This window comes from Natrix helvetica (genome assembly GCF_964273705.1).
Source record: "Natrix helvetica genome assembly, chromosome: 2".
Classification (NCBI taxonomy): domain Eukaryota; kingdom Metazoa; phylum Chordata; class Lepidosauria; order Squamata; family Natricidae; genus Natrix; species Natrix helvetica.
The window spans coordinates 233,155,826-233,168,347 of record NC_138552.1 but is presented as its reverse complement, the minus strand read 5'-3'; the positions used below and the strand labels follow the sequence as shown (position 1 = coordinate 233,168,347).

The following is a 12,522-nucleotide window of genomic DNA, read 5'->3' as shown; positions in this document are numbered from 1 at the left end:
ACTTAAAGGGTTGCCACTGGGCTCTTCTTGAAAGTTCATATTTAACTCTGGACAGCGTGACACAAATCTGTTTTAAAGAAAACTATGTTCTTCAATGGGACTTACCTTTCATTAAGTCCAAAAATATTTAAAAGAATACGTTATTTGACTATTTGACTATAAAATAATACATTATGTGACAAATATTTGTGCCGTCAGAGATAAAAAGTATAACTGAAAACAACTAAAAAGATTGTGAAATAAAAATAGGATAATAAAGGCAATTGGAATAGTTTAAGTAATAGTATACTGAAACTACAATTGTGGGAGATCTTCTCTGTGTTAGTAAAAAGTGTTATGTGACTAAGAGAAAGAAAAATTGAATAGTTAAAAAAACCCGCTGTTTTAAAACACCCATTATACAAATCCTGTTTGTTTAAAAACCTATTCATGCATTAGTACAATGTTGAGGAACTTATTTGTGTTGCAGAGATGGTTGATTTAACCTAAACTACATATTCTAACCATAGTATGTCGTTTTAATACTTGCTTCTCTAATCCATATGTCATGAACAGTTATTTGGCAAAATAATTGCTGCTGCTTTTGTAGATTTCTCCTCAGAGAAGTTGTGTATTGTTATAGCTTTCTTTTCTCCTTTCTTCATTCTCGTCCTCATTCTCCAAAATACAGAAGCTCTGTTTAGAAAATAATACAGGCACAGTCCCAATATTTTCCCATTCTATGGTACTCAATCAGAATAGAGCTGGAAGGGACTTTGGAGATTTTCTAGTCCTGTCCCCTGCTTATTTCAGATAAGTGACTGTCCAGTCTCTTCTTAAAAAGCTCCAGTGATGTAACACCTACAACGTTTGAATGCAATCTGTTCCACTGGTTAATTGTATTCACTATTAGGAAGTTTCTCCTTAATTCCAGGTTGCTTCTCTCCTTGATTAATTTCCATCCATTATTTCTTGTCCTGCCCTGGTGCTTTTGGAAAATAAATTGGCCCCCTCCTCTTTGTGGCAGCTTCTCAAATACTGGAATACTGTATCATGTCCCCCCTAGTACTTCTTTTCAATAGACTAACCAAACCCAAATCCTGTTACCGTTCTTCATATGTTTTAGTCTTAAGGCTTTTGATCATCTTAGTTGCTCTTCTTTGCACTTTTTCCAAAGTCTCAACATATTTTTTGCAATGTGATGACCAAAATTGGATGCACTATTCTAGGTGTGGTCTTACTAAAGCGGTACTAATAGATCACATGATTTTGATTCTATGCTTCTGTTTATACAACCAAGGATTGTTATTAGCTTTTTTTGCTGCTTCCACACATTGCTAACTCATATTTAAGTGATCATTCAAACTCTCATCACTGAACCTGGGGACTATCTTTAAACAGAAGGATTACTTACCTGATCCTATCACAATATTGATCAGAATGCAATGTTTGATTTCTATGTAGTAAAAAGTAGAAAGATGCATTCAGTGATACCTTTGAGACAGCAGCTATTGAAACATAAACATTGTACGTTGTAGTAGGATTAGTGTCTGCAAGCAGTAAGGAGGTATACATTTGATTTAATTTGGGTTCCTACACTGAGCATGGTTGGATTTAATGACTTCTTCCAACTCCTTGATTCTGTGATTATATTGTGATGTGGCAGTGAATTAGGATAAAGATTATCCTTCCAATAATAAAAATCTGTGATGTAGAAATAAAACTGGATGCACAAATATCAGAATTTGTTAGACTCAGAAGTGGAATGTTATGACTTTCTTTGGGAACATAAATATTTTTTGAAATATGGAAAAACCGATGTTGGAATTGAGGTTTTCTAGACAGAAATATTTTTGGCTTTTAGCAGGTTTATTTAATTAACCAGATATTGGTTCAGAATTATTTACAGCTGTAGGATCTATCTCAGTTTGCTTCATGTGAAAAAAAAGATTAAAAAGGATAGAATGTTCAGTAATTTCCATACTGTATTCTATACCTTTTTTATCTTAACCAAAATAGACAAAAGGATTCAGATAGCAGGTAGATAGGAAGGTATTTGAAAAATAATTATATTTTATTAGCAAAGTATGCTTTGCTTAAAAAATCTTGATAGTCCATGAGTCCATGTCAATAAATAAATAAGTAAAATAAACCCTTGCTTGAGTGATGTGTTAAAATGTCATATTTTACTATTCATAATACATTTTCTTATTTCGTCTTTACGAATTTCCTCCCACCAAAAAAAAACCTAACCAGATGCAGGGAACAATTTGAAGATTTTGTCTAACAATCCAGCAAAATTCGCCAAACCCAAACACACTATGTTATAGCTTAGTATAAGGTTCTTGATTTCATAGAAATGTGAGCCTCAATTCTAAATGTTAGATTTAAACAAATTATTTTATTGATGTGGTAAAAATATTACAAAATATACATTCTGACATTACAACTCTAAAGTTGTGTAAGGGACATTGGCATAATATTTAAGCCCCCTGTTGTATTAGCAGTGATAGATACCCAGCATGACTCATATTAATTAATACATGTTTTGAGATACTGATCTTGATATTATTTTATTTTGTTACAATGTGTCCGCTGAAAATTCTGCAAAAGTAGCTTGAAATTATACACTCAATGGCAAAATATTAATTAAAACACAATTGAAACAGTGTAGGTTTTTTCCTGTACTCTATGAACTTAAGCTCCATTAACTTCTTGAAATGGAGGTCATGAAAAAATGTAAATCAAGATGACATTTCCAGACTCATTCGTGACAATCAGTTTTGCTAGCATGAAGGTTTCTAAATTAGATTAAAACTGCCAATTTAGGGGAGACCTTAATCTCCCCTAAGACCTTAGGGAATCTGAAGCATTTGAACTGTTTAATTAATTGCTGTAATCTGCTTCAACTGCAACATTCTTTTAGAGTTTTCTGTAATGACCAGATGAGTTTAAAGAGAATAGAAAGTTTAAAAAATTCATGGAACCTCATAGAACGTTTCATGTTTCATCTAGCTTGTCAAGCAGGACAATTGTTTTTCTACAGTAATATTGAAAAATTAGTGAGAAATATTTATGGGTTTTTTACTGGTATGATTTGATTTACTTAATGACATTTTTCTGCCTAGGCAGGGGGTTGGACTAGAAGACCTCCAAGGTCCCTTCCAACTCTACTATTGTATTGTATTTATGCCTCATGAAATATCTACATAAATTACCGGTACTACATTTTGGAAAAACTGAAGACACCAGTTTTTTATATTATCTAACATCCAACAATCACACTAATAATTGCCACATTTTTAAACATCTACCAATCACCAAAGTCATATTTATTGACCCTTGTTTTTACTTTCAGTTCAGTTGTAGATATAAATTGCTAAATAAACATGTTCTCTTGATTTTAATATTTTTCCTTCTCATATAATGAAAGTGGAAGCTTTTTGTAAAACCACTTTCAAGAAATATTGTACGTGCTTGTTCTCATGACCCCTTGGACATGACAAGTCACTTCACGTTGTATGACCTACAGTAAAAGTATTATATGCTATTTAAATTTGCTATATTAAAATACAGTTCAAAGAGTCATTCAAGGAATTATTTCAACTGGCTTTTATGAACATTAAACACACTGTGTTTTACAATAATAACTGTACACATAGATGACAAAAAAAGAGGTTTATAATTCTCAATTCTCAACTTCCAACAGTTTCCGTCACACCAAATGTGTTATGAATCTAGAAACAGTTTTATGGATGAATAAGGGTTTGAGGGACACCTCATTGTTGTCTAGCTGTTGATAGACACGTTTTATTAACTGTGTTAGCTTATTGATCATTTAATTGTAGATTCAATAAAATAGTTACCTCTAATTAATTATACCGAAAGGGAATCTTTGTATCCCAAAATCCCAAAATGAGCAGGCTAGGACAATTTTTTACTGAATTAATATTTTATTATTAAAATTAATTGCCTCAAAGAAAAAGTATTTAATTTATATGGATATCCATTCCCCATCTGAATATACCAGTCATTCTATTTCACAGGCGGAAACCATTCTCACACACACAATACAAGTATGTTTATATTGTATCAGAAATCTCCCCCTCCCTTCCTCCCTCTCTCCCTCCGTGTGTGTGTGTGTGTGTGTGTGTGTGTGTGTGTGTGTGTGAGAGAGAGAGAGAGAGAGAGAGAGAGAGAGAGAGGAGAGAGAGAGAGAGAGAGAGAGAGAGAGAGATATTTCTGATACAATATAAACATTTTTTGGGGGTTTGGATGTGGTAGCAACACTGGGTGGGGCTCATGAAGTTCTTGTGGCTTTGACTTCAGATTTGCTTCTATCTATTCCTACTAGTTTCTGCCAACTGTGACATGCTTTAATCCAGCCCAGCTTTCCTCTTTGTACCTACTAATTTGGGGGCTTTTAAAGTGTGTGTCCATATGCATGAAGTCATTGCTTGAGATTCTAAAATTGGCCAAGACAGCCTATTCTTATTCTTGTTTACTCTGATTATGCTGCAAGTCAAAGATAGGGTTTTATTTCTGTAATTCAGTTTCTATAATAAATAGATTTTCCTCTTCTGTTATTTTGACTGTAATGTTACTAGCTACCTTATCTTAGAAGATCCTTATTTCTTACCTCTGAAATTATGTGAAATTATGTGATGTGTGAAATTATAAACACATGTGAACTAGACAACCCAGGACCCCTTGGCCTACCTTTCAGAGATATTTCTTTAAGTATAATCTTTATTGTCATTGTACTTAAATACAACGAAATTGGTTTTATCAGATTACCTTAATGCGTTCATCAATGGCAGTACTTTTAATATACTGCCTTTACTTGAAAAGTTCTTAAAAATTAGGGTCACATTCAGAGCTGCATCTGCTTTGAAAGTAGTCCATGTTTAATTGTATAGCACAGTCAAACATCAGGAGTAGATCATAGGAAATGATTTATGACATTTTGTACTATGTTTTACATGTTTTATGACAATTTTATGTCATAAAAGTGTTTACAAAATATGCCAATTTCAATTTCACAGATGTAGAGATTTTGGATGCATTCTGTAATTAGCCCCTCTGAAGTATTTTGGTTCTAAATGTTTTACCCTATGATGCACCATTTCACCCAGTTAAAATTACAGATAAGAGAGTTTTAGTACCATATAGATGGATAATGGCAGAGGTTACAGTAGAGTGCCAAAGATGCAATACATTGAATCCCTTTTCTCTTTGAAGTTTTGTGGTAGATTCAAAACTGCCCAATGTAAGTAACCAGATCTTTGTATATGTCCCTTATGATAAAGTGTTCTGAAACCCTCAAGAGGAGTGGGATTAATATGGATCCTTTCTTTTTTAAATCTGTATTTTTGTGGTTTAGTTTTATCTATCTCTGAAACTTTACCATTCCCTTTTCTCAGTAAATGGAGAAGACAATACCAGAAAAACTCTTGCAGAAAGTCGAGTTATTATAAGACAAAATATTTCATACAAATTTTATTTAGCTGTTTATATTGAATGCTTATCCATGCACGCAAAAGAATGCCCACACTCATGCACGCGCATGTATGCGCATGTGCGCACATGCACACACACAGATGCACATGTTAATACAGGACACAAGATACACACACATACCATTCATAAGGTGAGAATTTTTTAATTATTTACAAACATACCAATAGCTTCCTCAGATTCCTTCAGAGTTTTTAATAGTAGCAATAATTTATTCCTACTCTAGATTCCTTCCGTCTTTACAATATTACTAATTATTTTTCTTACTACTATAGCTTGAAGAGTTTACAGTTGATAACATATGAAATCTTAATACTAATAGGGAAAGAATGTATTTAAGATGCATTGATGTCCAAAAATCTCTTCCCAAGAATTCTTTTTCTGCATAAAGAACAGTGAAGAAACATTCTATTCTGACTAAAACAAGTTTTTATAATAATGCAGTTCACTTGATTTCACAGAGATTTAGGAGGACAAAAGATAAGTGTTACTGGTTAACAGACCTTGCACTCCTGCAGGCCTTCCCTCTGCTTGGAAAGCCTATGCTCATAGTCCTCAGTGAGGTGCTTCTGCTGAGTCTCTTTCGCAGTCAGATCCGATTTGAACTGAGCCAGCTGTTTTGCCAACTCTTTCTATTGGTGGCTGCTTAGCTCCAGCAACTGCTTCCTGTTGGGGCCCTAAGGAGCCCAGGCGGGCAGGCGAGGAGTGGCGACTAGAGGTTGGCAAGGAGCCCCTTGACATGAGTTCATGAAGTTGGCCATACCCAACCAGTCACATGACCACCTTGCCACACCTATCCAGCTGGTCATTAGGTAGATCATATTACCATGTTTTCCCCCAAATAAGACAGGGTCTTATTTTCTTTTGACTCCCGAAATAGGCACTTGGCCTTATTATTTGTCTTATTATTTGTGGGATGCAGGAGGCAGCGAGTCTGGTCACCAAATGGATGCTGCTGTGTTGCAATATTTTCTGGGAGGGCAAATTTTTTGGGGAGGTTTATTTTAGCGCATGTGCTCAAAAGCCTTATTGAGCTTATTATCCAGGGAGGTCGTATTTTCAGGGAAACAGGGTAATGGTTTGCTGGATTAAAATTATGAATTTAGTGGTCCTTGAGGTCCGAAAGATTGGTGACCTCTGATCTAGAGAGTTCTTACGTTAAGTATAAATTGTAGGAATTCAAGTCTCTATATCACAATTGGAGTAAATTGTTGATTTAACATTTTCTTTGATATAATTGTGGTTTGTAGCTTAAAATATTGTCTGAACCTAGTTATGTTATTTTCCATCAATTATTAATAAAACCATTATGCAAATTTTCAACACCCTGAAATCTGGCTAAGCTAATTAAAACAAAAAATTACCATTTTCTATTACTTCTTGATAAAAAAATAGACATCATACTTTATAATTTAATGCTGTTCATATGTATTTGTATGAGATATGTTTTGTTTTTCAGCCAGGTAATCAACTGTAAAAACGTGTACAGTGCATATAAGGAAGCCCCAAACCAATATCTAAAATAGCATATTTTTGCTCTTGGTATATTATTCACTAAAGTGTTAATAAGCCCATTGCTTTTGTCTCTTTGTTGGCTCAATTCAGTAATGGTTTCTGCAGGCATCTTGTAAAATGCATATTTAATAGGGATTTGTATGAAAAAAGAAAACATGTTTTGTTTCAAGTTCAGAACAAATAGTCCCCCGCCAACTATTGAGTTCAAATTCTTCAAAATGGTTTTGTTCCCAACTGAATGAAAGTTGACATGGCTCCAGTATCCTAACCATATAAACTAATGGGAACTTGGAGCTGAGGTAACTACCCTTGTTTCTTCATTTGTTACCAATGATATATTTTATAGTATGATACTGGAAACCAAAATAGTAAATCAAAGAAAAAGTTAGGAAAAAAATCCTTCCTGAAAATATCAGTAATTTGGGAAAAGAAAAATTGCTTTGAGTTTTGACCCTCAGATTCTAATTAGGGAGACATTAATAGCTGTTTAAGAAGAAACATTTGGACTCATGAATCTTCAGATGACATGAAATAAACATGATTCTGTCATTTTAGATATATTATTGAATCTATAAATGACTTTAAAGTTTCCATATACTACAGAAATTGATTAATTTAGTTTGAAAGTGGTTGCTGTGCTGATTCCAAAAAAGACAGACAGGATCCAGAGTGGTTTGGGAGGGAAAAAAAATTGGCCAACAGTAGAAGTAAATTAGCAAGATTTTCATTTTCATAGAATTTTTTCACTTAGTCCAAATTGTATATTTTCTCAGAAATTCTAATTAATCTTGAGTAATTCTTAGCTTATCTTGACTGATCTTGGAAACTAAAAGTGCTTGGCCCGGATTAGTGGGACTATGTAACTTCTGAAAGAGGTGCTCCAGTATATATGGAGCCAAGTGAAGCAGCCATAAATTTTCCAGAATGTTTTCCTTACTGTCTCTACATGTCTGTCCTTGCACAGCCAGTTTGCTTCATCAGAAAAATAAAATAAAATAAAATAAAGCAGCTGTGCATGTGCACACATGCAGAGAGAGATTGGAGCATCTGTTAAAGCAGCTATGAAAATCTGGAAAAATAGATAATTGCTTTAAAAAATTCAGAAATAAATGTTTCATAAGTGATCCTCTCTGCTCACAAGCATCATTTTGAACTTATTGGTACAGTACATTGCTGTGAACATGGATAAGGGAATCACCTAAGTTGTTTTCAAAAAGGGAAGACAAAAATCTTCCAGAAGAATGCATTGACAAACCATTTCTGCAATCGCCAAGTAGTCTGTTTATTAGTAAGAGTTGAACTCCACTATAACTATTTTTACTTTTAAATATTATTTCTACAAATCAATCCATTCTGATGTATTCCTTGAACAGGAGTGGGAAAAGAAATGTCACTTGGACGCCAAGAAGCCTTTGAAATTTTCAAAAGAGATTATGTAGATAGCATAACTATTGAAGACAATAAACAACTCCTTAAACAAAGGTAAGATTTACACTCAACCATAAAACTCAAAGTTTTTGTAGGCAAAAATAGATACCTCTGGCTGGGAGAGATAAATTAATTATAATATGAAGATGGTTTAAGCAAATAAGTATACTAACTGCACAGACTGTACCAAAAGGCAAGAAGTGTATACACCTCAGGGACATTGTTTAGGATAGAGATTACTGTAAACTACATCTCTGTGTAAAACATTCCACAAAGTGGTGAATTAAGTGACAGAGTAGCAGTGTAGGATCTTTAGTTTTATTCAGTTCTAGAGGATCTTGCAAATTGATCTGATAAGCAGAGAAACCAGAATATCTATAATACAAAGAATCCTGGAAAATGTATTCATATAATTAGTTTTGAATGCATAAAACATGTGTAGCAACAAATGTAAAAACACATTTTAATCGTTTAGTGGCTTTTTATAAATAAAAGTAAATACACATTTTATGTCTCAATTCACAAATAAAAACTTATGTCATAAATATGGATATGTGTGAAGAATTTATTTGGAAATTGGCTAATGTAATTGTGGAAAATATGAATAAAAGAAAAATATGCTATACAATTTTAAAAATGAAAATATGCTACACGAATCTATGGTTATTAATTTCTTCATAAACTAAGATCATACCATATAACATTCAGCTGCAGTCAGTTATGCAGCAAAACTGGAAATATGCTGTATAAATATTTAAATGTTATGTGTATGGGAAATCTGATGTAGCAGAAACTTCAGAGTGATGTCTTAGGGAATTTCCATGATATGGTAATGGGATATAGGGCTTTGAGCATGTTCTGCTATTAATGAAGCGAAATGAAATTCAAGTCATTCATCTTGAAGCTCTGCAAAATATTTTAGGGTTTTGGAGAAAGGAACAGTAAATGTAGAATTCCAGTTAAAGAACAATAAAGCAATTATTATGAACTTGTTTTTCTCCAGTTTTTTCCAACTCTCCTGTATAAATAAAAATATTTAAATAATAGTACAATAGTTAAAATGATTCAGGGAGCTTAACCTAGGATATATTAAAAACATTCAGTTGATATTCCTTAAGGAAGTTTAATCACACTCCAGTAAGATTGCCTGTCAAATATTTCACATGTGCTAGGCCTACCAAACATGGCAGAACTTCAGAATTCACCAAATGCAAGGAGAAATATTAGGATTCTGGAGATAAACTGAAGCATTAAAAAAAAAAGTTTTTCATAGTCCTTTCAAACTTTAGATTCCTTTAGCTGTCTTGTGCCATCTGTTTTTGATTTTTCTCTTCCTGGTTATGCCCTCCATTACTGTATTAGTTATTCTGCTGCCATCTTCCAACCTTTCTTCTTAAGAATTATCACACAAATGATCAGTCATTATCTTTAGCCAAAGTGATAAATGCTATGCAATTGTACTTTTAGTTAAATTTTAAATAGAGATACTTTAGCTTTCTGTCCTATTTGTTCTTCCAATATTATTACTTATAAAATAAATTATTATTTATTTTATAAATAAATATAATAATAAATAAATAAAATAAAATAAATAAAATAAAATATTACTTAAAAAATAAAATAAATATTATTTATTAGTTGTTGTTATTGTTATTGTTGTTATTTTATCTTTTATGTTTTCCAGAAATTGGCCATGCAATGCTTTGTTCTGCCAACTCTCCATTCTTAATTTTATCACATCTTTTCTGTATTCTTGTTTCGTCTGTTGGGCCTTCAATAGATTTTTGTTCTTTACTTCGATTAATAGATGTTCTTGACTTTCTTTTAAATAATCAGCCAGTGCATGTTTTTCTTCTTCAACTATTTGCTTCACTTGTAATAATCCTCTGCCACCTGATTTTCGGGGTAGGTATAGTCTATCAATATCACCACGTGGATGTAAACTGTAGTGCATTGTCATTAGTTTCCTGGTTTTTTGGTCCAAAATGTCCAAATCAGCTTGTGTCCAGTTAACTATATCAGCTGTGTATCTTATAACTGGTATTGCCCAGGTGTTTATGGTCTTGATTGTATTTCCACCATTCAATTTAGATTTCAAAATTTTCCTAACTCTGTTGGTGTACTCTCCCCTGACAATAGTTTTTACTTCTCCATGCTTGATGTTATCCAACTGCAGAATGCCTAAGTATTTGTAGGCTTCATTTTCATTGCATTTAATTAGTTGGCCATTGGGCATTTCAATTCCCTCATATGTAGTGATTTTGTCCCTTTTTATGGATACAGTGGCACATTTTTCCATGCCAAACTGCATTGAAATATCGGTGCTGAATACTCGGACTGTGTTTGTCAATGATTGGATTTCTATTTCTGACTTTCCATAGAGTTTCAAATCATCCATATATAATAAATGCGAAATTTTTTCGGCTTCTTTGGCTGTTTGGTAGCCTAATTTCATTTTTTTAAGATTACTGATAGTGGGATCATCGCGATGATGAAGAGAAGAGGTGAAAGTGAATCACCCTGGAAAATTCCTTGCTTGATATTAACCATTCCGTAGTTCTCATTCCCTACTGCCAACTCGGTTCTCCATTGTTTCATCGCCTTTTCAGTAAAGGGTGTAATATTTTTACTAATGCCAGTTGTTTCTACGCATTTTATGATCCAACTATGTGGCAATGAGTCAAATGCCTTTTTGTAATCAATCCAGACCATATTCAAGTTCGTTTTTCTGTTCTTACAATTTTCTAATATCATTTTATCAATTAGGAGCTGATCTTTTGTGCCCCTGCTCCTTCTTTTGTTGCCTTTCTGCTCTACTGGCAAGATGTTGTTTGTTTACAAATAATCCATAACGTTATCTGCAATAATGCCTGTGAGTAATTTGAAGGTTGTTGGCAAGCATGTTATTGGTCTGTAGTTTTCAGGTATTGTTCCTTTAGTTGCATCTTTCTGAATCAAGTATGTTTTTCCAGTTGTCAACCATTCATCAATTTGGCCATTTTGTAAAATCTCATTCAGTTGCCTGGCCAATATTGCATGTAAACTGGTCAGATATTTGAGCCAGAAACCATGTAATTGGTCCTTTCCAAGTGATGTTCAATTCTTTACTTTTTTTACTCGATTTTTGACCATCTCGGTTGTTATTTCTAATACTTGCATTTGTTTGTTGCCAATGCTTTTCTCAAAGTCATGTATCCATTTTGCTTCCTTATTGTAGTCCTTTGCATTTTCCCACAATTCTTTCCAGAATTCAACTGTGGCCTGCTTTTCTGGTTTTTGACTTTTGGTGTCACCATTCACATTAAGACTTTGATAAAAATGCTGTTGGTCTGATCGAAATTGCTGGTTTTGTTTATACTGGATGATTCGTGCCTCATATCTTTCAATTTTCCTAGCTGTTGCTGTTATCTGCTGTTTTACAATATCTACAGCTTCATTGATGTTTCTTGTATCCAATCTATACCTTCTGATTAGCTGATCTATAATTTTGTTGTTTTTAAGCCGTTGCTCACGCATGTTCTTCAAGTTATTAGCATCTGCCCTTGATTTTTTGACTTTTTGTTCTAATCGGATTTTCCACTTTGGCTTTGATGCTTTTTCCGTTGTGTAACTAGGTGCTTTGATTTTAATGCCTAGTTCATTAGTGACTATTGCAGCTGCACTGTACATTAACTGGTTCGTTTCCAAGATGGATCCCGATTCAATTGTTGAAAGCACTGCATTAACCATTTTCATGATAGGGGCCAAAATTTTCTTAGGCACAGTTTTTAATGATGGTAAACGTTGCCGTTCCTTATTAAACAGAAAATGCTCCATGATCTTGTCCTTCAATTGTTTTTGTTTTTGAGTTAGTTCATCAGTTGGTTCAGTGATAACTGGTTCTGGTGATAGTGTTGTTATTTCCTCCCCGACAGCTTCTTCTGGGAGTTCTAATACAATGTTTTTAGTTGTGTCTTGAGTATCAGTTATTTCTGCTTGTGATGTTGTTTTCTTAGTTTTGCAATTTGTCTGAATTTCCTCAAGTTCAACTTCACTAAACACTTTATTCTGTGTAATAAATCGCCTTTGATCTGCAAGTCGTTG

General features: G+C 33.5%; 1 protein-coding gene across 1 annotated transcript in view; it reads left to right on the top strand.

Annotated features, from left to right (window-relative positions):
* KIF6 (kinesin family member 6) overlaps positions 1-12,522 on the top strand; it is a 144,310-nt gene that overhangs the window by 45,216 nt on the left and 86,572 nt on the right. Inside the window, exon 14 of the mRNA XM_081940835.1 lies at positions 8,385-8,493. Coding sequence (XP_081796961.1) covers positions 8,385-8,493 — 109 coding nt within the window. The remainder of the gene's footprint in view (positions 1-8,384; positions 8,494-12,522) is intronic.